Below are 23,628 nucleotides of genomic sequence, written 5' to 3' on the forward strand. Positions count from 1 at the left end.
GGGAAGTGAAAAAACAAGCTCTTAAGGAAGAAAACAAAATGCCCTGAAAAATATGTGTCAGTGTATTAGTGAAACTTCTCCCACCCCCGTTCTTAATCTAGAAGGTAGGTAGGAATTTCCGTGATTTGGAGGTACTTTCTAGGAAACAAACTGCTAGAGTGAGGCGATTTAAAAGGTCTGCCAGTGCTTAGACTCTTGTTACTGACTGGTTTTAAAGAATCAGCTCCCTGAAATGGGAATCATGATCCTATCTGAACTGAGTTCTCGTTTCCACGTGCAGTCTGAATGCATCCAGTAAAGTTGTGGTGGGTGCAGCAGAAAAAAGGCGTATGATTTGTGCTCCTTTCCTATCGGGAATTCAGCACCACTGCAGCGTTTCAGCTCTGAAATAACAACCATGTATGTTTGGAGACGGTGCCTCCTTTGAGAATGGTTCTGTAACTGCAGTATTAAAACACAGGACTTGTCATGAATCTGGGGGAGAGAAAAAAGCCCCACAAAAAAAAGTAGAAAAAACTTAGAGAAAATTTTTAAATACAACTCACAGAGGAGGCATGGTTGTCTATTAAAAATTTTCTCTAAGTTTTTTCTACTTTTGCAACTTGGTTATAATAACTCTCTCTGTAGAAAATCCTCAGAGACTAGGTTTCAAAATTATTTTTATACTGGAATTGTACCTAGAGCACTTGCAATTTGTGAGGTCATGTTAAGTGATTCATGGCTAATCCTTAGGGGCATATTGGCTGTAGAGCAATTTCAATTAAAAGTTTCATTAAATGCTTGAATGGTGGTCTACAAGCAACTTTGAGGGTTGATGATGCTCTGTGATTAAATTTTTATACTTGTATTAATTTTTTCTGTTACTATAGAGTGTCTTTCAAGTCTCCCAGACATTGGAGAAATTTTAAGACACCAGTGTCATTATGGAGAGAAGGAGAGGGGGAGAAAGGAGGTTGCTCTGATGCGTGTAGCACATCCCATGAATAAGCAAGGCTCGTGCCTGATTCTCCATTGCTTTGCACCTTGCATAATTATTGACATTTGTGTAAAAAGGCTGCAAAATTATATTGTATTACCAGGGCAACTGCAGGTCAAAGCAACACATTACTGCTGTAGGTTCCACCACTGAGGCTGTCTTTTCTCCGAAGAACTTCATCTCAGTTTAACTGTCATAGATTTTCTCCACTGAGAGACATCAAACAGTTTTGGTTTCTAAGATACCAAAAGATACATCTTCAAATCAACATTTTACTGTTCATGCACAAAAAGCTGCATAAATGAAATTAGTCTTGAGTGAAAATAGCTCTAGCTGTGATTTCTGGGCAAACTGTAGTTTCACCACATTCATAGTAGCATACTCTTAAAATAATCCACCTATGAAGCAAAGAAGTCATAACTCTTGGTGTAGTACTGTTTTTTAAAAAAAGTCATTAAAACTACAGGGAAATTCAGATTAATTTATGCAATTTATTTGTGTGCTTGTGATAATCCATTTTAAATTCAAGGAGCAAGCTCTTAATTCTAAGCCTTGTAATATATTAAACTCTGAAATTCAGGCACTGAGAATATAATAATTTATTAATAGGATAAAATGATCAGGAAGTATTAAAAGATCTGAATTTTTAATACTCTTATTAGCCTTTGTGCAAGAGATGAATCAGTTGTCTTGATGTATTAATAAAATAATACTGCAGATGTTCACTCTTCGTAAGAGTATATTGTAAACTAACTAGTTGGGATAGGTTGGTTAAAATACAGGATATAAAATACTACTCTGATAGTTATATTAACTATACCCAGAGTACAATTTTTTGAGACATTGGCAGAAGACAATTTCTAAACAATACTCAATCGTGACCCAGCCACAGATACTCAACAACTGTTTATTGGAACATCCTGTTGCAAAAACAGCCTAAGGCTAGGTAGATGCAAAGCCAAAGGAGATATCTAAAACTTCTTTAGATGAGTGTGGAGATTTACCCACAATGTACATTCAGATTTTAGTTATGTAAAATAACATCTATTTGTTTGATTTGTTATTGCAGTTCTAGAAAGGTTGAAGAGGATGAATATGAAGATGGAACAACTAACCAAAAATGGGTTTTAGCTCCAAAAACACAAGACACAGATGTGACTCTCATACTAAACAAGCTGTTGAGAGAGTATGACAAAAAGCTGCGGCCAGATATTGGAAGTAAGTACTACTTTCTGTACAAGTGAGGGGAAGCGTTTATGGGTGCAGAAAAGACGTTATATTTTGGTTACTGGGCACAAATGTCCGGGAAAGTAGAGGTTTGGTGGTTTTTTTTCCTGAAGTTCATTTCCAAGTCAACAAATGCTAATTCTCATGGGAAGGTGTGGTGATAATTTAGGGTGCTGAACTATGTTTTGCTTGTACACAGTTTGTGTAGAGATATGGAAGGGCTAGCTTTAAAATATTCAGCAGGTCTTTGGCAGAGTTAGGAACATACTCTTTTATCATCCAGCCCATGAATATGACAAACTCACGTTCTGAGAAGCGATCAAAACCTGAACATATTAAAAACAAAATGTAGGACACAGCAAGAGAAGAATGTGCATCTACCTTCTTCAAACTGTGATTATGAAAGTTACATTCCTTAGTGATGAGAAGGTGGCACTAGGATTTACCTTTGTATAGGGCAACTCTAGAGATTTTCCTCCCCACACCAGCAGATATGTTATCTGCAAGAGAAATCTGATATAATGGAAGTGTCTTGTGGGCAGTACTACTACGTATAAGTATACATGTAGATAAGAGCCAGTAGATACCTGCATGTAACAACTCTGAGCTCTTTTCCTCCTTTGTTTTTTTTTAATTTTCTTTAATTTGTATAATGAGGTTGTGCATTTCAAACCAGTGCTTTTTTACCTTTTGTGGGTATACCCTGTTTTCTTCGTTTGAACCCTTAGGTCAGAATGGCTATAGCACAACTGCTGCTTAGTTTGTTCATGGCAAGTTTGTTTGACAGAAATCGGAGACAATTTATCATTTACATGTACTGTACCTTGTATACACTTCAGAGTGAACAGGGAATGCTCAAAACAACCACTTAATATAATTTTCTTTTTCTAGTTCTTTTTCAGAGATTAGTGGGGGAATCCTTACCGATTATAAGTGAAACTATATTTGCTGATGGCACACGTATTGATATACTTTCTAGGGGATCCCTTTGGGTCCTTACATGGAAGAGCCATCTGTATCTATTCACCATTACAATTATTAAGTTTCTCATAGCTACACATTAATATTATAGTTTCAGGAAAAAGCCTATGCTGTAATATGAAATAAAACGGGATGTTTGTGGGGTTTTTTTTTTTATAGCTCTTACTTTGATTTTCTGTAGTATTTGCAAAGATCATATTTGATACATATGTCGGTTTTTAACGCAGAGTGACATTTCTCTCTCTCTCTCTCTCCATATCTCTCTCTCTCCTTAGTTTATCATACTGGATTTAGCTGATTTTTAGTATCTGATAGAGAAGTGCTTTAATGCAGTTCCCCACTCATATCAATATCTGAACATTCTCAGACCAATTTTTTATTTTACTTTGTATACCATGTCCTCAGATCACTGACTTCAGGCAGAGTAAATTATGTTATGCCTATGTGGGGCAAAGTAATCACTCAAAGTCCCCCTGTCAGGTGCCATAAAATCAGTAGAGGTCAGATATAGCTTACAGCACTGGAAAATCATTGTTACCGAAATAATTCCTTTTGTGTCTCTACAAACTTTCATAAATCACATTTTAGAGAAAAGAGTTAAATTACATAGCTCCTCATATATCCTATCAAAGAGAGATTTTTACAGTTCTCAACTACATCTATCTATTTCTATCAAGCATCTCAGTCCAAGGCCATTTTTCTCTTTGATAGGAATCTGGCTACTTCAGAACTTGAGCTGTGTGTTGTTCAGTTGCTAGAGAAGTTAGTTCACCCCTGGCTTCCTTCCCTGGTCCCTCTTCCCTCCTCTCCTGCCTTTGATGCAGATAAATAACACTGCTCTTTTGAAGCCAAGGAGCTGCTGCATTTGTCAAGGAGAACACAGGGGGAATGCTAGAGAATCAGGCATTATATCTAACTTCCCTGAATTGCTGGCTGGTGCCTTGCACATGAGAACATCTTCCTTTCCATCTGGGAGAAGATTATCCTCCAGAATAAATGGTTGACTTGTCCTGGAAAGTGAACTGTGTTCCTGCACTGAAGGTTTCAGTATTAATACAAATCACTTAAAGCATAATGCATAGCAGTTAAAGCACTAGAAAAAAAAAAAAAAAAAAAAAAAAAAAAAGTAGTGGACCAGGTAACACAGAGCACACAGAGCATACAATAAGAAAATGCATGTTTTGGAATTTATAGAAAGCATGAGATGAAACATTGGAGAGAGAAGTAATTCTCAGAACCAAGCAGAAGTGTAGTCAATAAAACATGCTGAGGGTTAAATCCAGGACTAGCATGCAGTCAGCTACTCATTAGGGCCTTTACATTTGTGCGGTGCTGCCTGTAAACAAATTGTCTGTCTCATAGGACAGGTGACACTCACCGTTTCATTCCATATTGCTCTTCACCCAGTTTTCCAATCCTTTATTGCAAAGCCCTATTTCTAACAGTGGATAACTTCAGCAATGCCCCTGAAGAAATGGTCTCCTCTCTGAATGCATCAAAAAAGCCTAGGAAAATACTTTGCACTTTCAAAGGTTAGGATTGCCATTTTTTAGGTCACTTGGGAATACACTTTTGCAAGCCAAAGGCCATGGGGAGAATGGGAGGAGACTGTCACAAAATACCTTCTGCAAATAGAAGGTATTGAACTGCATGCTGACCCGGGCAGTGATTTTTCCGTGGGCTTTCATCATTCCCAGGGCAGCTGATGTTTTGGCTAGCTCCTGGCACTGTACAGGCATATTCAGTGTCCACTTGCCAAACTATGGGCACTGAGTTCTTCAGTGATCATGTCACCTCCGGGTCAGGAGCGTGGCTGTCAGTGAATGAACCCCTGTCAACAGACACTCAGCCACCCTCCTTCTTCCTCCCCACCCAGCCCATCTAAACTACTGTAAAGAGTGTGTAGGTCAGTGCTAAGCTGCAAGGCATAACTTGCTCTTTCCTTTCTTCTTTTTTTCTTATGCTTGCCTATACTTGACCTAGACTTTCCTGTAAATGACTGTTGGTCAGATCACATGCTCCATCTACGCTCAGCAGTACAGGCATTATCTGCAAAGGTTCCGAGCCAGGATTTTGAAAGCGTGAATTGGACAACCTAAGTATTAGGCAAAACAGTTACCCTGTGAAGGCTATCAGCAATGTGACACGGTAGCAGGACCTGTCTTGCTAAAAGGGGCCTTTGGTCTTTGGAAACAAAGGAGAGTTCTACCAGCAGGGGACCGACTGACTGCATTCCCTGTGGCCACACACTTGGCAGAGTTCTTGTCTCCATAAATATCACAGCTTGTGAAGGTTTTCATTTTAATGGTGGCATCTGGCAGTTTTCCATTATACCACAGAACACTCATGCTTTTTGGAATTGAAAAAAAAAGAAAAGAAAAGAAAAGAAAAAAGAAAAGAAAAGAAAAGAAAAGAAAAGAAAAGAAAAGAAAAGAAAAGAAAAGAAAAGAAAAGAAAAGAAAAGAAAAGAAAAGAAAAGAAAACTTCACACTGAACAGCTTATATCAGTATACTGATTAGATCAAAAAGTATTTTATGGAAACAAAGCATCTTTCCCACCCACTTTTTACCAGTAACAATTATAGGGCTGAGAATTGTGGGTCTGTTGCATGGTATAAAAGGCACTAGTCCCAGATAATAAGTAAACCCATTCTGAACTATGAAGGTTTAAAAATCTCTTCCATAGGCAGGTACTCTGTAGTTTCTTTGTAGTTCTTTGACGTGAAGACTCATTCAATGGATATGCAACAAGTCTTACTACCCTGCAAGAGTGATTTTTTTTTTTTTTTTTTACCCCCATGTCACACTGGCTTAAATCCTGACATTTAGTTGGACTATGTTCTGGCCCTGAAATTTTGCTTCCTCTTTATTGATAAAATGAGAACAGAAATAATAGGCAAACCAACAGACCACAGAGTGGAATTATGATAATTACAGCTAGAAAAATCTCAGTCTTATTTGGGTTCTATTAATAAATCAGGTTTTTGCCACTGCTCTATTTTTGATTAACCAATTTAAAATTTGTTTCATTTAAAAAAAAAACAACAGTGAAGCAAGCCACAGGTAAATTAAATAGCACATGACAAAATATATTTCCTTCAGAGTCACTTTGCTTTACTGAAACCTTCCCTCTCACCTTCCTCAATGGACAACTTAGTGCACAATGGAGTCCTGGAAAATTGAGCTACTTTTATTACTCTTCATTGTTTTGTTCTTACTTTCATATGCAATGTAGGTTGCCTTAAACAGACAGAAAGTTTGTAGCAGTGTATTCTTCCAAAGTGAGTTTTGCCAATCACATTCCCTGAGTGAGCTTGACATGTGGAAGATAATATGCTAACTTTTTCTTTCATTGTGAAAGTCACCCTACCCATCTGAAAGGTTACTATGTGAGAGGTTTCTGAAATGTGCCATTAGCAGCGTGAGGAAAAAAATCTCACCTGAGACCAGGCTCAGGGCTGCAGAACTCATTTGGATAGTGAAGAGCAGAAAGTCTTAAGAGTTGCCTTTTGATAGGTAGCTGGTTTGCTCACCTCAGAGAGATCTTTTTTCTCTTGCTCATTAAGAAACAATAACTAACACGGGACAAAATTTCAGTGACAACAAGGCGTTATTGTTAAGATTACTTCACAAGCTGAGCTGAACTCCAAGCTTCCTTCTTATCTGAATCTGCCAATGTGAAAGAAAACATTTTATTTCACCAGTAATTTTTAGAGAACAAAACTGTTCCCTGAGCATCTCTAACAAGCAGTCCGTTACCTCAGCACTCCAATTTCAGTACAAAGGATATTCTAAAACACACATCCTGCAGTCTGACCAAGTGCTCTCCGGACTTCCTGTGATTACCTGCCCTTTTCCCCAGCTCCTGAAATACCTTCCCCAGAACACAACAGGTCTAGAATAAGGAGTTAAACACACACGTGTTAGGTATAGACAGAACTGCTGTCCACTAACTTTCCCCATGGTGTTCCTAATGTGAAGAAGTGGTGTTAGGAAAGTGATAATTTTCTGGTTTAGTGTTTTTAAAAAATTCGTTAAAAATCATGGGAAAAATAATAGAAAGGTTTTTTTCCCCCTGAATTTCAGGCTGTAACAATGATCTTTGCAGTTGTTTATATTCTACTAGATTCTAAAGTTCAGTACTTTCAGTTAATTTCAATTTCAGAGGCTGGAGCAAAATAATGCTGGTAAGAGGAAAGCTAACTAGAAGGAACTACACTCTAGTGTACTCAAACTACCCAGGGAAATTGAAAGTAGAATGTGATCATACTAGAAATTAGCTAAAAAAAGATTTAAAAATTTCAAGGAATAGCGAGTTAAAAGACAGAACTTCTGTGCCGCAGAGGTACTTAGCTGACAGCTAGTTTTTCAACTTATACTTCTTGTAATGGTCAGCCAGAACTGAAAAGACTGAATTCCATTTTTAATGCAATAGAAGTCTTGTGTAAATGTGGTAGTTTATTGTATTAATTTATTTTTCCTATACTTTCTAGCACTTGGTTTCTAAGCTGCCTGCCTTCCTACTTTATATTAAAAAAAAGTCAAGCTGACATCAAATCAAACTTGAGGCAAGAGCATTATGGGAGAGACAGAACAAGCATGAATAATACTAATTTTACAGATATTCACTGAAAGGGCAGTAGGACAATTTGTATTTTGTGTTTGCATCCTCTGTTTCTCAAATGTATCACTATATTAGGGAAGGCTATGAATTGCACATGTTGAGGAAAGCTTCATTAGCTTGTGTTCTGAGGTGCTTTCACCACTAATGCCTGCCTTTCCCTCCTTTTTCATTATACTGCAGTAACAAGATTCCTCTTGGATCCTCTAGATATTTGTATAGCCTCTAATGGTCCCCTGTATTTATTGTGTATTTATAAGCCCAAATAAGTTTGGTTTGAAGTATGAAAGTGTATACACACATGTACGTATACCTCCTGATTTAACACCTATATACCTTCTGACTCTGACAGTTCTAGCCATCCTGAGAGTCCAGCTCCTCACATATCTTTAGAACCGTTAGGCAAATTTCTGAAGATAAGAGCAGTCTCACAAATAGCTGTGCAACTCTCAGTACCTTGAGTAGGTTTGTACAAGCGTAGCTAGTACAAATAGGTGGGCTCGTTTGTGTTGGCAAACAGAAGAGTAAGTTCTGTCTGGCATGTTTTACTGTACTGGCTTGGCAGGGTTTAACAGCAATTCTCTTTCTAAGTAGTTAAAGCTCTCTCTGTAACTAATTTAAGCAGTTTCTCAGTGTATGCAGGGAGCAGATCTGTTGGCTGAGTGGGCACAAGTTTTATTCTGTTACTTTTTAAAGGAGATGAGCATTTTCAAGTACAATCCTAATGGAAAACTCAAGTTCTGAAGCTGTATCACAACCTTTCTTCTGTCAGACCTGCCTTAGAAGGCCACACAGAAATCAACCCTGAAGTGCACCACAGGCTGCTACCACTGTGATTGTCAAGTTATTTTTGCTAACTGCTGATTGCCACACCTGATACTCTTTAAATTAGCTCCAGCAAGGTTTCCCCATAAGTGGTGACAGAGGATTGCTTATTGCTTTGCAGATCAAAATATTTCTCAGATCATAGTGCAGAGAAGGCTGTAAACTGTCATGCGAGGCCAAATGACTACTTTCTTCTTCAAGTCTTTTTTTTTTGTGTGAGCCTATGAGAGACAGTATCAGACAGCTTGTAACAGGAAGCAGTGAAAGAGACAGTTGTTACTTTGGGATTGATTATAGACAGTTGTACCTGGAGACTTAACCAGTGTTTAAAGGTACTACCCACTGGAAGGAGAGAAGAAATGAATTCTTTTTGTATTATGGCAGCACTCAGGAGGGGAAAGCTGTGCTCCTGGATCCAACTTCTGCAGTATTGGGTTCTGCAGATGATTGTGGACATTTTGGGTTTATACAGAATTTGGGTTTATACAGAAGAAGAAACTCAAATAACCCATTGGTGAGGATGAGGAGTACTGTGATTAAGACTCACTTAGGAAACAAGTCTGAATATAGTGAGAGCTGAAAAAGATCATAAGAAAAATCTCAGAAATGTTTTAATTGTTCTTGTTGATACTTCCCTTCTGTTTTGGGGAATGTAAAGTGGGTTGTCTATTTCAGAAAATTTTTGTTCTGATTCAGCCACCAAACTGGTAATCCATTAACTGTCCCATTTCCATGAGTAAGACAGTAGATACAAAGACTATTTTAGTGCCAGGCATCTCCCATGCATTGTGTAAGCACACATATGCAAGAAGAGGAATATTCCTGAGAAAAGGGTTGCTACTTGATACAAACAAGAACCACCCCTGTTCTAGTTGGGAGGATAGAAGGGATTTCTTGATTGTCTGCAGGACTTCTAATTTTCTAGCATCTTCAGTAATTAATGCTTTCTTCTGCAGACTTTGCCATGAACATTTCTAAAATATCAATTCCAAGACTAATAAGTGAGGGGTAAACTACTCTATGGCCACTCCAAAGTCCTAGTTTTAGATTTTGAAAACTGGGATCCATGTCTGAGTTTTAAAACATGACATAAATAAATAGGTTAGTTGAACCTAATCCTTGTCTGGTGCCAGTATAGGGCATCAAACATAGACTCAAAATAGAGCATGAGAACATTTCTCTTTAGGATAGGCTGTTGATAGTGAACTTTTTCATGCCTATGTTCTGCTCTTCAAATTGCTTAACCATGAAGCTGAGTAGAGGGGAATTTCTGACTTTTGTTTCTGACCTGGTTTGGTTCACAGCTTCTCAACTGTCAGGGGAAACACCTTACTTTTTACACATCCTTCTCTCAGGTATAACTCTTAATGTGTCATACTAAAAGAAATTGTGGTGAAATTTTATTCCAATGCAGTGACCCTGAAGCCCTCTAATTTAATGTTTCTGTTTTAAAAAAAATAAGAATGTGGTGTTATTTTTTCAATTATTTAACAGGTTTGATTTTCTTCTTTTTTGTTTCATTTCTTGAGAACACCTGATTTAAATCAAATGCTGGAAAGCAACACTTTAATTTAAAGCTTACACTACTTCAGTATATAGAAAAATTCAGTATGCAAACATTTTGTTTTTCTAAAATTAATCTCATAATTTAACCAAGTAATACAGTTCTTTGCAGATAAAACTGCTCTTTTCTCTTCTAATGGGCCACTTGTACCTTTGCAATACTTACGTCTTTCATGTAGTCTGTTGGTTGACAAAGATGTAATGGTTTTATGTTGGAGAGAGAGGCCTTTTACCAAAGTACTTAACAGCAAGGTCCCTTACAACACAACCTTTGTGAATGTAAATAATTTATTTAAACAGATAACTCATTTAGAGTTTTATTTCCTGACAGTGCTTACTTGCTAAAATGGCTTGATACAAGTTCAGACTCAATGTTTTTCTTGAGTGGCATTGTAGGTAGGAAAGTTTGTTTGAGAGTTAGTGTTTGCCAAACTCTTCATTTCAGCTGTCAGACTCAAAGCTATATGTAGCAGCTGCTAGTTCTTATTTTCTCTTTTTTTCCATAACTTCACCTAAGAAATATTAGAGAAAGTTAGGAGTATAGCATACAGGTTTTTGGGATGCCACAGACTTAAATTTAGGTAAGAGTCTGGAAAAGTCTGAAATATTAATTACATAATTCTTCTCTTCCTTCCTTCTTCAATTACCTAGACTATGCTGGCTCTTCCAAGTGGAGTTTTTTTTTTTTTTTTTTTTTTTTTTTTAATTAAAGAGGGTTCTGATCAGATATTTGTAAATTGGACAGATGTACAGTACTATAGTTGCCATTCTGAGGTTGTGGCACAAACTAATTGTCATCTTTAAACGTGGAAAACTTTCTGCACATAATATTTAAAAATATTGTTGCTCCTTTTTGAAATTTTATGGTTTTCTTAAGACTGCTATTGTTCATCCAGATCTTGGTTTCTAGTTTGTTTGACTTTGCAGGAACAAATTCTATTATTGTTCATCCTCATGATATCATACAGGACCTCCCCCCATCCTAAATAAAACAAAATTGGAAACTTTAGGGTTTGATTGTAAACCAGCCTAACTATTAAGAACTATAGTTTTCGTTCCCAAACAACATAATACTGGAAAAATTAGAAATTGTGCGTTAGGCAAAGTAAATGAAAGCCGAAGTGCTGAAGGTTGATTGATGGTAGGATATGAAGAATAAACGTGATTTGTAGTTAATCGAGGAAGTCTGTTTATGTGCACACTATCATTCTCCTGGACATAATGGCACCAAAACCTGACATGTGAATAAAATGCCCTATTCAGAAGAGTTCTTACCCTGATATTGCTGTCATCCAAATTTTCTTTCAACTCTGCACCAAATTTTTCATTATCCTTTTGATTTTCATTTGCAGTCCCATTTTGGTAGTTTGATCCTACAACATAGGGATGACAGTTCTGTTAGAGTTCCTCTGGCTGTAGCAAGTGGAGAGCTTTGACCTCTATCTGTTGTACAAGCTTTTTTTTTTTTTTTTTTTTTTAATTTTCCTCACTGATACCTTTGTAGAATCATAGCATAGAATCATACAATCATTTAGGTTGGAAAAGACCTTTAAGAACATTGAGTCCAACTGTAAACCTAACACTGGGATGTCCACCACTAACCATGTCCCTATTGCCACATCTACATGTCTTTTAAATATCTCTGTGGATGGTGACTCAACTACTTCCTGTTACTATGTCTTTCTTCAAATGTGGTAATTTGTCCTAAAATCTAAAAGTTTTAGCTGACCACAATTATCCCTGAGAAGTGACTTGTTAGCATAAGCATTTTTATTACAGGAACAAAAAGGTAATTAGATGTTGCCTATAAGGTCATATGGGAAAATATTAATAGTCATCATCACTAACACAAGGTAAATATTAACACTATAGTGACTGCTACTACAGTTATCGATAACTGTGTAATGACTTATTACAGCTTTATCCTAATTTAAAAACAGCAATTTATGTGCTAATGAGATAATGTAAAATATCATTATAGAGTAGTTATAAAAAATATCTTATTACTGTAAAGTCAATCTTGTTAGTCTTTGTGTTCGGAAGTCTTGTGGAACTTAGGCAGAGTTTAAGTGGCTGTGTATTTCTGGAACAGAGCTCATATTATGTTTGTTATATGGTTGTGTGCCTTCTAAAAATCTAGTGCTAATTGCTTTGCTTCCATAAATACATGAATATTGATCCATAACATTTTTACCACTGCTGTTTTGTGTAAAATCAGAATAATTTAGACTTGGGAGTTGCTTGAACAATGTAAGAAAGGGTAACTCTCAACAAAACTTAATTTAAATTTTATTTAAAAATTATGAGAGCTCAGCTAGTTCTACTCATGTTTAAATGATCTTCTAATAAAAAATATTTCTAAACATTAAACTTTAAAAAATAATTCTAAATATTTATGATTTGTGCAGGAACATCAATACTATTTGGACAAACTTCAGCTGTAGAGGAAGCTTTCTGTAGGAATTATACAAAGTGATTTCATTCATGAAATAATCATCAATTCTGTATAGCAGAGATCTATCAAAAATTAAGAGGTATTTTAAAAGGACAGGGCAATTTAGATTATTAAAGAAGCATAATAAAATGTCAGAAACTTACTGCAATTTTTTTCTGTACATGACTTGTGAAATTGTATAACGGTCCATTTGTTCATTTCCTCAAAAGTATTTTTAAAATTCTCCTGATTTATCTGTCAAGTTCTTTACACACAATCTTGTGTATGTCCAAGAGTATTCATAGACTTTAATGGGGTTCAAACTCATGTACTATTTATTCAACCAGCATAAATCTATAAAGTAGGACTACACATATCCTGTAGTTGGCCTGCATGGGTATTTGTGTTCAGGGCATTATTTTAGCTCTTTCAACGTTTTGTTGTCCAGATGTACCTGACCTAACTTTACACAACCGTCTAAGTGTTCGCTTGGCTTCTTAGGTGAGCTTTGCAGGCAGTGTTGACCTCACAACTCCTGTGGCTAGGCATTTTTTGAACTGTCTAAAGTTTGTAGACAGATTTCACTCAGATGTGTCTTTGTAATGTGATAGTCACAAGGCTGACTAGAATATAAACTGCCTATCTCAAAGACATGGCATTTGGATCCGATGGGGACTATTAGCTAAATATTGGCATGGCCTTCATTTTGTTTGCAGATATTTTGATTGGCTTGGTAAATCTCCTCAATTAAAATGAACATGTTTGAAGATTAAATGATTGCGATCAGCAGTGTAGCTAGTTTTAGGTAGCACTGTGTAGCAGCATAACACTGCAGTTACTCGGATGTGCTTACGTTGTCTTTTAGGGAAAGTCAACTACCATATATTAAAGAATATTTCAAAGAACTTTGAGAATATTGGTACATTTGTTAACAACTTGTAAGTGCTCTCCTGTATGTGGTATACACATGGTTCTGCCAGTAATTTTGCTAAGTTTCTAACAGCTCTTTAGAACTGTTTTCGGCTGATGCTGATATCAAAATGGTACTGGAGCTGAGTATCCATTTGTAATCTTACTGCCAACTTTTAGTGAGGTATTAATACTTCGATCAACAAGACTGTGAGGATTTTCTTAGTGCAAGAAAAAAGGCTCTATCTTTAGCTCAGCTACTCCATGCATCACTTAAATCAGCCCATGAACTGAGTGTTCATAAATACATTTAGTATACAGAAAATCTAAGCAGACCTTGACATAATTTGTAATGTAATTAGTTATGTCTTTCCATGAAACTCAGTTTATTTTGAAGACTGGTAGAGGGCGAGTTCTTTCTAATAAGACATGATAACTTTTAAACTCAGTTATTTTATTTTTCATAATGCATTTTGGATTAAATAATCTTAAAATCTTTACCACATTATGGTTGGTATTTTGAATTATATCCTATGCTAACAAACCTAAAATTTATATCTGATGGTTCTCCCAGTTTATATCTGTTTATATCCATGAGAAACTATGTGCAACAAGACCTATACTCTTCTGTCCTTTCAAAACCTGAATGCATATTTGCCATCCAATCGTATTACAATTCTATTTTCTGCCTCTGCCTAGGAAAGCAATATATCATTCAAAGGAACTTTCAGTCTTTTTTGTTGCTGTAGTGATACAATAGCTTACTTGTATTTCTTTTAAAATTATTTTTAATTTGAATTTCACTGGGAATATCTGAGGCTAGATGCTGATTTAATTTGACATAAGAAGTGGCTGCTGCTTAGTTTTCATCTGTTTCAAGATTAGACCTTTACTGTGAGTATGACCAAACTCCCTTTAGCATTAACAATCACTGTTTCATTTTTTTTGTACCACAAGAGAATTTGGCTCAGCACATTGCGGAGAAATTATCATCTCATAATCTATTTATATACTTAACCGCAATGATTAAAGAAAAATGGATTCCAAGCACTGTGTTCTGGTCCTGAACTTTGTCCTTGATCCTGCCAAGATTCAATTGCCTGCCAATTTACATCACTAAGTCTATTCCCATTAATGTTCACCAGAACTCCTTAGTTTTGAACTTCCAGCTAGATATGTGACTAAGCCTTAAAAAGATCAGAGGCCTTTATTCCATGTATACTACCTTGGTAAAAGAACTAAGTGGAGTTCTCTGCTATTAACAGTTCCTATGTAATGGCATTTATTAATGTATTTTGAGGCAGGTCTCATTACCAGAAGCTGCTAGACTTCTACTTAGTTATTAACTGGCTACAATTAGAATTGCATTAATTGGTTGTGCTTATTCAGCTGAGTTCAGATTTTCTTTTGCTGAAGAGAAGATATAAGTTTATAAGCCAGTACTTCAGCCAATTTGAAACCATGACATTAAATAATCCTGGATGTTCTAACCGTATGCAGTCAAAGAAATGAATTAGAGAGAATGGTTATCATCTTTAACCACTATTTGTACCCACTTCAGTGTCTGGTGTTGCAACATTAGATCTAGTCTTCCTAATGATATGGACATACAAAAGTCTTACATGAAAAGCCAGACTGCTTGTTTTCTTAGAGCCATCTAACTTTTCAGGTATTTTAAAACTTTTCAGCATCTCACTGTTAGTCTGAAATTTTGTGGGCAAAAATTATTTATCTTTACATGTGAAGATTCCTGTCTGTCTGCAGCTTGTGCCAAATGGCTTCTTAAGCTTTAAACAAATTAAGTTATCTACCTGAGTTAAGTTTCCCACAGAACTGTGTTATTAAACTCTTCCTCACTTCTCTTCTCAGTAGTTTCCCTGAGGGAAGCTCTCTGAATTTTGAGTGGGTGATGTACTGGCATTTCCTCATTCTAGGGGACTTGGACATTGGTGCAAAAAGTACAAAGTTCAACATAGTTCCCAAACTTCAGTGGTTTGAATTGCTATCTGGAGATTTTTGAAGACCATGGAGAAGGGAAGGTGCCTCTATGGGAAAGGGAGATGTCTAACAGAAGCTGTTGGCCTGTTAGGGCCAAGTTTGCATGAGTTCTGACTATGCAGGTTAGAGCAAGATTTATACTTATTTAGTTTTGGGTCAGCTAAGCCTGGAGAAGGTAAACCACCAATTTAGATCTCAATTTAGAGGTTAATGTATACCCTGTGGCATCAGAAGGAGGGCAGTAGAAATGAAAAAAACAACATACCTTTCAGTGTAGGAGTGGCGTTATTTTAGAGTTAGGCTACACCATCAGTAAGAGCTATCTGAATACTGTTCAGCAGGTACGCTGACACTGAAAGATGCTAAAAGGAAGATAAATCCTAGTGGCCTCATCTAAATAAAGGAGTCCAGAGCTTGTCCTGGTCTATTAAATCCTGGAAGTCTGAAAAAATGGAAGATCTTAGCATTGGCTGAACCAATTCAAATTCAAAAACCTTTGGATGAATGAGTGCAAAGGCAATGTGGGCTGAAGGGAATGAGTCTAAATTGAAAGAAGAAGAGTTGCTTAGGTTTAGCTAAATGGATTTCATAGTGATTTTACTCTGTTAGGATGATTTCAGGGCTGATGGGATGAGAAAATCTGGAAAGATTTTTTGGTGTGGCAGAAACATGCTAAAGGACCTGCGTGTTGAGGCAATGGGAAAAAGTGATATGCTGTATGATTTCTAGTTTCATGTCAGTCATTTTAGATTTTGACTTTGAGGCACTGTGGTTAGCACTGAAAGTTTCTTTAACAAACTGCTGCTGAGATAAATGGAGATCGTGATGATAAAGTGATACAGGCATGTAATTTATGGCATTTTTTGGGGGTAGAAGGAATAGAACCTTGTCTTCCTGAAAAAGACATAATCCATGTTTTTCAATAGTGCTACCTGAAAGTTAGGCCTTACAGTTATTGGGGAAGAAAATATTTAAAGTGATTACTTATGTTTTCTGCAAAATAATATTAAATGATATTTTTTTTTCCTCCACAGTAAAACCAACAGTTATTGATGTTGACATTTATGTCAACAGCATTGGTCCTGTATCATCAATAAATATGGTAAGTGCATTACTAACAAAGATTTTTATCTGAACTGCTGATCTTGGCATCAATATTAGCTTTTGAAAAAGACAGTGAATACCACTGGGGATAAGTTGTTCTGATTGCTGATTTAGTTCTGTTTTCAGCTATAGCTCTGTTTTTCAGATGACTCTTCTGTGTATCTTCATGAGAAGAACAAACCTACAAATAATATTATGCTTTGTGTTGTGTACCAAAAAATGCTGGTAGATCTTGAATGGTAAAATACTCATCTTAGGAAAAAATAACTATGAAGCAAAGCTATTGCCAGGAAAATTATTGAATTAATATTTCAAGAGTCAATCGAATATACAGAGCTTCGTAATGTGGAGTTAATGAGAGTCATCAGATACTACCAGTATATTTATTTGAAATTCATCATCTCTTCAGTGGTTACTTTTCTTTCACTGAGTTATCAACAATCTTTAGCCTTAAAGTATAATTTTGAAGAAGTTATATGTAGCTGTACTTCATGTGTAAAGGCAGGAGAAACTGAGAGTCTGTGTGATAGTGTGACAATAATGAACCTAGCAAAACATAACAGTTGATCAGTTGTTGTGGTCTTCTTGACTCCAGGACATTCCTTAGTTCTGCAGCAGCACATTCACATCTAGAAAGCAAGCTGGATGTTTATGTAGTTATGAAGGTATGGGTTACTGTGGCTGCTTGTGCAACTTCAAGTTTGAATTCAGCACAGTATTCCTCTGTAAACTATGCTGTATTTTTTCTTAATACAACTTGGAAACAGAGGATCTGTTAATATCTTAATTTATTTAAAGCTGTTATACTAACATCTTTGAAGAAATTACTTTCTTTTGTTCACAATGATGTTCAAAGGCTGCTGTGCACAATGGGCATATAAGAATCTAATAAATTCACTGCATGTATGTTTTGTATTTTTGGAACAACAGCTCCTGAATTTGAAAGGTGGTCATGCAGGCTGATTTTCTGGTTTTCTGCCTATGTATATGGCAGAATGTAAATTATTGCAGCGTGACAAATACTGGATGGTCAGAGACTCCTATGCCCCCTGGCAATGGGAAATCTGAAAAGTAAAGATAGAACAAATTAAGTGCTGGGAAAAACTTGGCCACATATTCAAAAAGTATGAAATGTATTGGTCATATTTCACATGAAGCACTGAATGTCAAGCAATGGGAGTACCTGCTCTATTCTTGAAATAATAAATAGCTAATTATCTTGCCCTTCCCTGTCTGCATACCAAAATGATGTCCATGGAGTGATTCATGAGAAGATCTGTTCTGCTTATAGTCCTCTGTCTTGCATTTATGTATACACTAGCAATAGGTACTCTGTTCAAAAGCAATGGGCACAATTGTGAGGATGCTTACTTTTCAAAATGTTTTTGCTCTTTGCCTCTCTGAATGAGCTTGTAAGTAGCGTTTTTAGGGTGCTGGAAATGTATGTGGAATAATATTAAGAAAGCATTTGATCAGAACTGCTTCATGTAGGAAAAAGGAAAAAAAAAATAATAGAAGGAGCCAGTGGTTCTTGAAAGATTATTATAACACAGTGAAAACACGACTAGTTTACTTAGCTGTTAACTTTGAGTTAAGGATATCTTATGGCACCAAGGTGGAAAGATGCACCAAGGTATCAATTTTAAAAATGCATGTTGTATCTCTTTGGTAGTAGTGATCTTAGGATAGTTAATGAGTGTATGGCATAGAGGTATTTCTTGGTTACAACAGAAAAAACCTAAGTATAATCTGTAAGGGCAGAATGATAAATAAAACAATGATAATTATAAATATAGGTACCTGAAGTTTTAAGGACCCAAGTTCACTTAAACCTATAGTTAAAATTTTGAATACAAATGGACCTAATTTCAGATATGCATGCAGACAGTATATGCCACTGAAACCGAATCTGAACTACCACACATTTTTGAGTTTTACTTGTGTTCTCAAACCTGATTATCCATATAGGAGATTAGGCACTCAAATGTAGAGAACTTTTATCTGAAAGCTCTATTTCTGCTCTGTTACTTTTGAGTTTGTCCAAATGTTCATGAGAGAGCAGAAATGAGCTTGCAGTCTCAAATTTACAATGAAGATGGGAAGTCCTCACAAACCTATAAGCTATGATTGTCTCTTCAGTGGCAGAACTAATCAAGCTGCTACTTTTGCTCCCATTTGTGATATTTCAGCTGTCTGGCTACAGTATGCAGTATCTCTGTGATGGTCTACTGGAAAAAAAAAATCAAACACTTTCTGGAATTAAAACCAATAATAAATAATAATAAAAAATATTTTTAAGTAAGCAGTTTTTCATGTAGCCTGTGAACTGCTGGAGAATGGGTATACAAAAAAACGAACAGAAACAGTAGCTGGAAATTACCAGTGGCAGAGGAAGAGAAGGGAAAAGACCATCTTCAGTCTGATTCCTGTCACATAACGGAACTCTCAGAGGGAGAAGAATGTGCGTGTATTCTGGGATTAAAAAAAAAAGGGTATTCTTGCCAGAATTTACATATGCTATATGTCTCAGCAGGACAGGAACTTTTAGCTTTTCTCCCCTAAATTATTATTAAAAGTTGAGCTATTCTGTCAAGGCAACTCGGCAAGATGGTAGTTGATTGAGCAAAAAGAAAGATGATTACATTGATTTCCATCTCTTCTATTTCAAGAGTGAGATCATCAACATGTACAAGGAGGACTTCCCTGCTGTGTACTTCCAAACTTAGCCCTTAGCTCTATCACTTTTTTCTTAATCTGCAGCACTTCTGAAGGAAAATCATGTGGAGCTTCTTTAGAGATCAAACTCTGCGGTTATATTTTCTTATCAGTTTTCATCAGTGCTTTTCATCCTGTGGGTAAAACCTAGGAAGTAAAATAACTTTATCTGTTCAATGTGTGTTCAGTTGAATGTTCAGGCCAATGTTGTAAAGCAAAGCTTTTCAGATGTCAATAACTTTGTTGTAATTATGATTAGACTTGAGTATGAATATTAGTATATCACTTATTCTTTAACAGTCAGGAAAAAGACAGTTGCTACCAGACACCTACCTATAGCAAAGATAAACGCAGATGAATTGTATGTGAATACTTGTGGCACTGAGGAGAAATAAATCCTCTTAGTCTGAGGTTGGAAGTGCCACAAGGGGAAGAAATGTTAGAGATCCCTTCAAAAAGGCTTGCAGTCAAGTGAAAGGTAATGTTCTCTGTGACAAAGATGGAGTAATTCACTGGAATATACGGCTGACCCTGCATTCCAGACTGTTTGCAGAGGGTTTATGCCACTTACCCCAAAGGCCTTACCAGTGATTAACTTCCTAGTTGCTTTCAAAAATATCTATTTATAACTTCAAGATTTCCAGAAAAATACAGGAGTAATTGTGAGAAGGTAATGAAGATGTTCTTCTGTTAGAGACTCACTATTATAACATCTTTTTGATGACAATGGAAACTTGTTTTCTGGATAGACAGTGGTGACTCTGACTGTGACATGGAAGATTTCTTTGAGGCATGGTCTAAAAAAAGCTTGTGTTAAGTAGCAAGAAATGGGAATTGTGTAAGAATAAGGAAGTAAAAGCAGGCTGAATAATGAACTGAGTGATACTAGGAGGTAGTCTCAAGTGGTAGTGGCTTTGAAGAAGAAAGTAATTTCAGCATTTTGAGCTATGGCATGATGTTATGAAATTACAGAAATGATTGATACTAGACAAGAGTATTTTGAAATTTAAAACTCTGAGATGTTTGAATGCCCATTCAAAAATTTTAGGGTGACTTTTTTAACAGATAAAAGCCATCTATTGTATAAATATCTTGATGCCTATCCTTTGTCAAAATCAGAATAGAATGTGAGTTTGGACTGATTTAAAAGAAACATAAACTGGTTGATTTAAAAGTAAATAACACATGGAAGTTCTGAGCCAAATTTAATCTTCCTGTGTGCATACTATATTCCTTTGTCTTTGTTTTTATCTCTTCATAAAGTAAGTTACAGAAATTTGCAATGTACCACTACATGTTACAATGTCATTAGAGATCCTGACTTATAGGATGCAATATTCATATCTATCACAAAGTTTTCTTTCAATCTTTTCTGTATTTAAAAACTTTGTTATACCTGTAAATATAATGAACATGCTTCCACTACTGTTAGAGAACTTCTAAGTGAGTTTTTCAAATTTAAAAATTAATCTGTAATCTTGTATTTTTCCCCATACTTTATATTGTAAAATAGGTGTATGAATTTTTTTTTTTTTTTTTTTTTTTTTTTTTAACAGTTCCCATTTAAAATTATGTCCAGGAAGCATATGCTTTTATGTTAAAAACCATGCTCCAATTTTTGCCAACAACCCGGTTCTTGTCAACAACGTCAAAAGGTTTCTAAGTTGCTTTAACGTATCTTACTGTAGCCTGGTTTTCTACAGAGAAGCAGTACTGGCTTGTGTATGAAAAAAATGGAAAAAGGAGAGGACGTGATGAAATACAAAGTGGGAATCAGATGTAACTGATGGGGAAAAAAAATTCCCCTGGAAGTAGTTTTGTGAGACAGAAATGTAAACACACTGAGATTACATAGACTATTAAATCTCAATAGCATCGAAGGCTGTGTGTTTGTGTTTACACGTTAGCAGTCTTAACTGAGTAGCTACAGGAATCTGAGGCTGCAGCACAAGTTACTGGTGAGGGAAGAATTTGACACCTATATGGTTTTAGCAACTGGAATCTCATTTTAATGCAGCTGTACAGAAAGTATGTTGAAGAGACAGTGTGAGAAATAAGCTTATGAACTGTACTTACCTGTTCGTAAAACTATTAATTGGTTATCTGCTGGATATATGCTCATCTCTTTATTCTCAGATAATATAAAAGGTAATTCAAAGAGTATTTCCTTTGTGTGTTTCATCACTTCATTCTTTTGTTCTTTCTCTAGGCTATGTCATATATCTTTATGGATGATATATCTCCCTTTTGTTCAGTTAAGTGTTGTAGAATAAAAGAAATCTTTACTTTTCTTTTTCCCCTTTAATGTACTGATAGACTTCTTTGAATTTTCTTTTCAAAGTCTCCACATGCTCATTTTGCCTCTCCACTAGACATGATAGGTATTTTAAAGAACAGTGTTGATGCAGAGACTTGTCTGTAATATTATTCAGAGCTTATAATTAAGTCTGAATGTCTTGCATATTTTTACTCTGTCCATTTACTTGATAATTAAAACTATTATTGGAACATCTGCAATTATAGAAACCTAATCTGGTGAATCTTTCCATAATAAGGCAAAGCTAATTTAAATCCAGGTTTCATCTGGTTTTCACCCCACTATTTTAGCCCCAAATATTTTTTGTTACAGGCTTATTCTCAAAGATAATTCAAGGCACTATTTCAGTACAAGCCTGACATCCTGTTGTTCATTGTTTACTTGAGTGTTTTTTTCTGACTATTTCTCATTGTTTTACCTAATGTACTTGTAAACCAGTTGTGCAGGGAGGTCATTTCTGTCATTTTTGAGGGGCAATTTTTCCAGCTGCTGAGTTCAAATCATCTCTGAAGTAATGGAATGCCTCAGGATGTTTGTATTTTTCCCTCAGATTTTATAAATTTTTTTTTTTTTCTTTGTGACCTAAGATAACACTTAAGTCCTGAATTAAATTTTAGTTTGAATGGGTCTGTTCATTTATAAGGACTAAGATACTAAACATGCACTTAAACATTTTGCTAGATTATGATCAAGTTACTATTCTTGTTTCTAGAGCATATTTATATACTGTCATTAAGTTTGAATCACTCATGATAAAAAAGGTCTGAATTATAGAAATTTTTAAGCTGCATGGATTTTTGCCTATAAATCAAAATCACCTCACATGCAGACTAATTATTGTTGCTTCAAGATCTGACACTCAACGATTTGCTATGAAAATGTTTCTGGGGGGTAGTAGCAATAAGCTGAAACTTGGGTCTACTTATGACTTCTGTTCCACCACTGAGTTGGTGAGAGGCTCATATAATCTCAAAAGTGAAAGTGTGTAAAGGAGGAAGTTGGAAGGAAAAAAATGAGCTTGTGTTGATTTTATTACGTATCACCTCAGCAGCTTCTACTTTTGGTCTCCTCTAGAGCCCCACTTTGTGTAACCAAAAAATGACCTAGCTGATAGTCGCTTGGCCTTAGGCTGCCCTTGTTTGAGGTGCTATGGGATGGACTAGCATAATATTCATTTATCTGTAATGAAGCTTGTGTACTCTGATGTGTAACAGTAAAATGCTTATTGCTATAATTTACTATATTGACAGGAAATCCATTTTTGCTTCTTGGAGTGCTGATACTGTCTGTCACAAGTCTTTGGTAATGCACTGATCTTCTGTCTGCTGGTCTGTCTTATCAGAGTTCAAACAGATTGTCAAATATGGATGACTTAGCCTTAGTGTTGACTCAAAAGATGTATTACAAATGGGCAATTTACTTTCAGTAATAAAGGAGAATGAAATGTCTCATCTGCTCCGTAATGGGCATTTAAAAAAGAACTGAAGAGCATCTGGACTGAATGCTTTTTCCATAACTGGAAAGTGTTACAGTAGTTGACAGGTACCTCATCTCTGAGGGAATGAATTGACATTTGTACAAAGTATGGAAAGAAACTACTTTCCACCCTGTTGCCAGTTCTTATGTTTGATTTCTCCCACTTTGGCAACTGTTTCTTGGACCTGCAGGTCCTAGGCTTTGGAGTAAATGTACACACTGTTACAGTTCCTTTAGAAAGTAACAGTTGCTTTTGTGTATTCAGTGCTACATAGCTTCTCTTTCTTTATTGCCAACATTTGTAAAAGTTAATTTAGAAAAGCTATGGTTAAATTGCTGCAAAAGGACATTGAATTACTTTAGGGTAAATCAAGGGTCTCTTTGCCTAAATCAATTTAGTTTTTGAGTGGTCAGGCATTTATTAACTTCGGTTTAGAGCTTGAGCCTTCCATTGCTCCATGAAAGAGTAATTACTTTTGTGT

General features: G+C 36.0%; 1 protein-coding gene across 1 annotated transcript in view; it reads left to right on the forward strand.

The window, feature by feature from the left end:
• The first annotated feature begins 241 nt into the window (after positions 1-241).
• The window catches only part of GABRG3 (gamma-aminobutyric acid type A receptor gamma3 subunit), a 330,452-nt gene continuing 307,065 nt past the window's right edge, over positions 242-23,628 (forward strand). Inside the window, exons 1-3 of the mRNA XM_026845955.1 lie at positions 242-294; positions 2,046-2,194; positions 16,569-16,636. Coding sequence (XP_026701756.1) covers positions 242-294; positions 2,046-2,194; positions 16,569-16,636 — 270 coding nt within the window. The remainder of the gene's footprint in view (positions 295-2,045; positions 2,195-16,568; positions 16,637-23,628) is intronic.

Source organism: Athene cunicularia (genome assembly GCF_003259725.1).
Source record: "Athene cunicularia isolate RWA chromosome 1 unlocalized genomic scaffold, athCun1 chr1_part1, whole genome shotgun sequence".
Taxonomy (NCBI): Eukaryota; Metazoa; Chordata; class Aves; order Strigiformes; family Strigidae; genus Athene; species Athene cunicularia.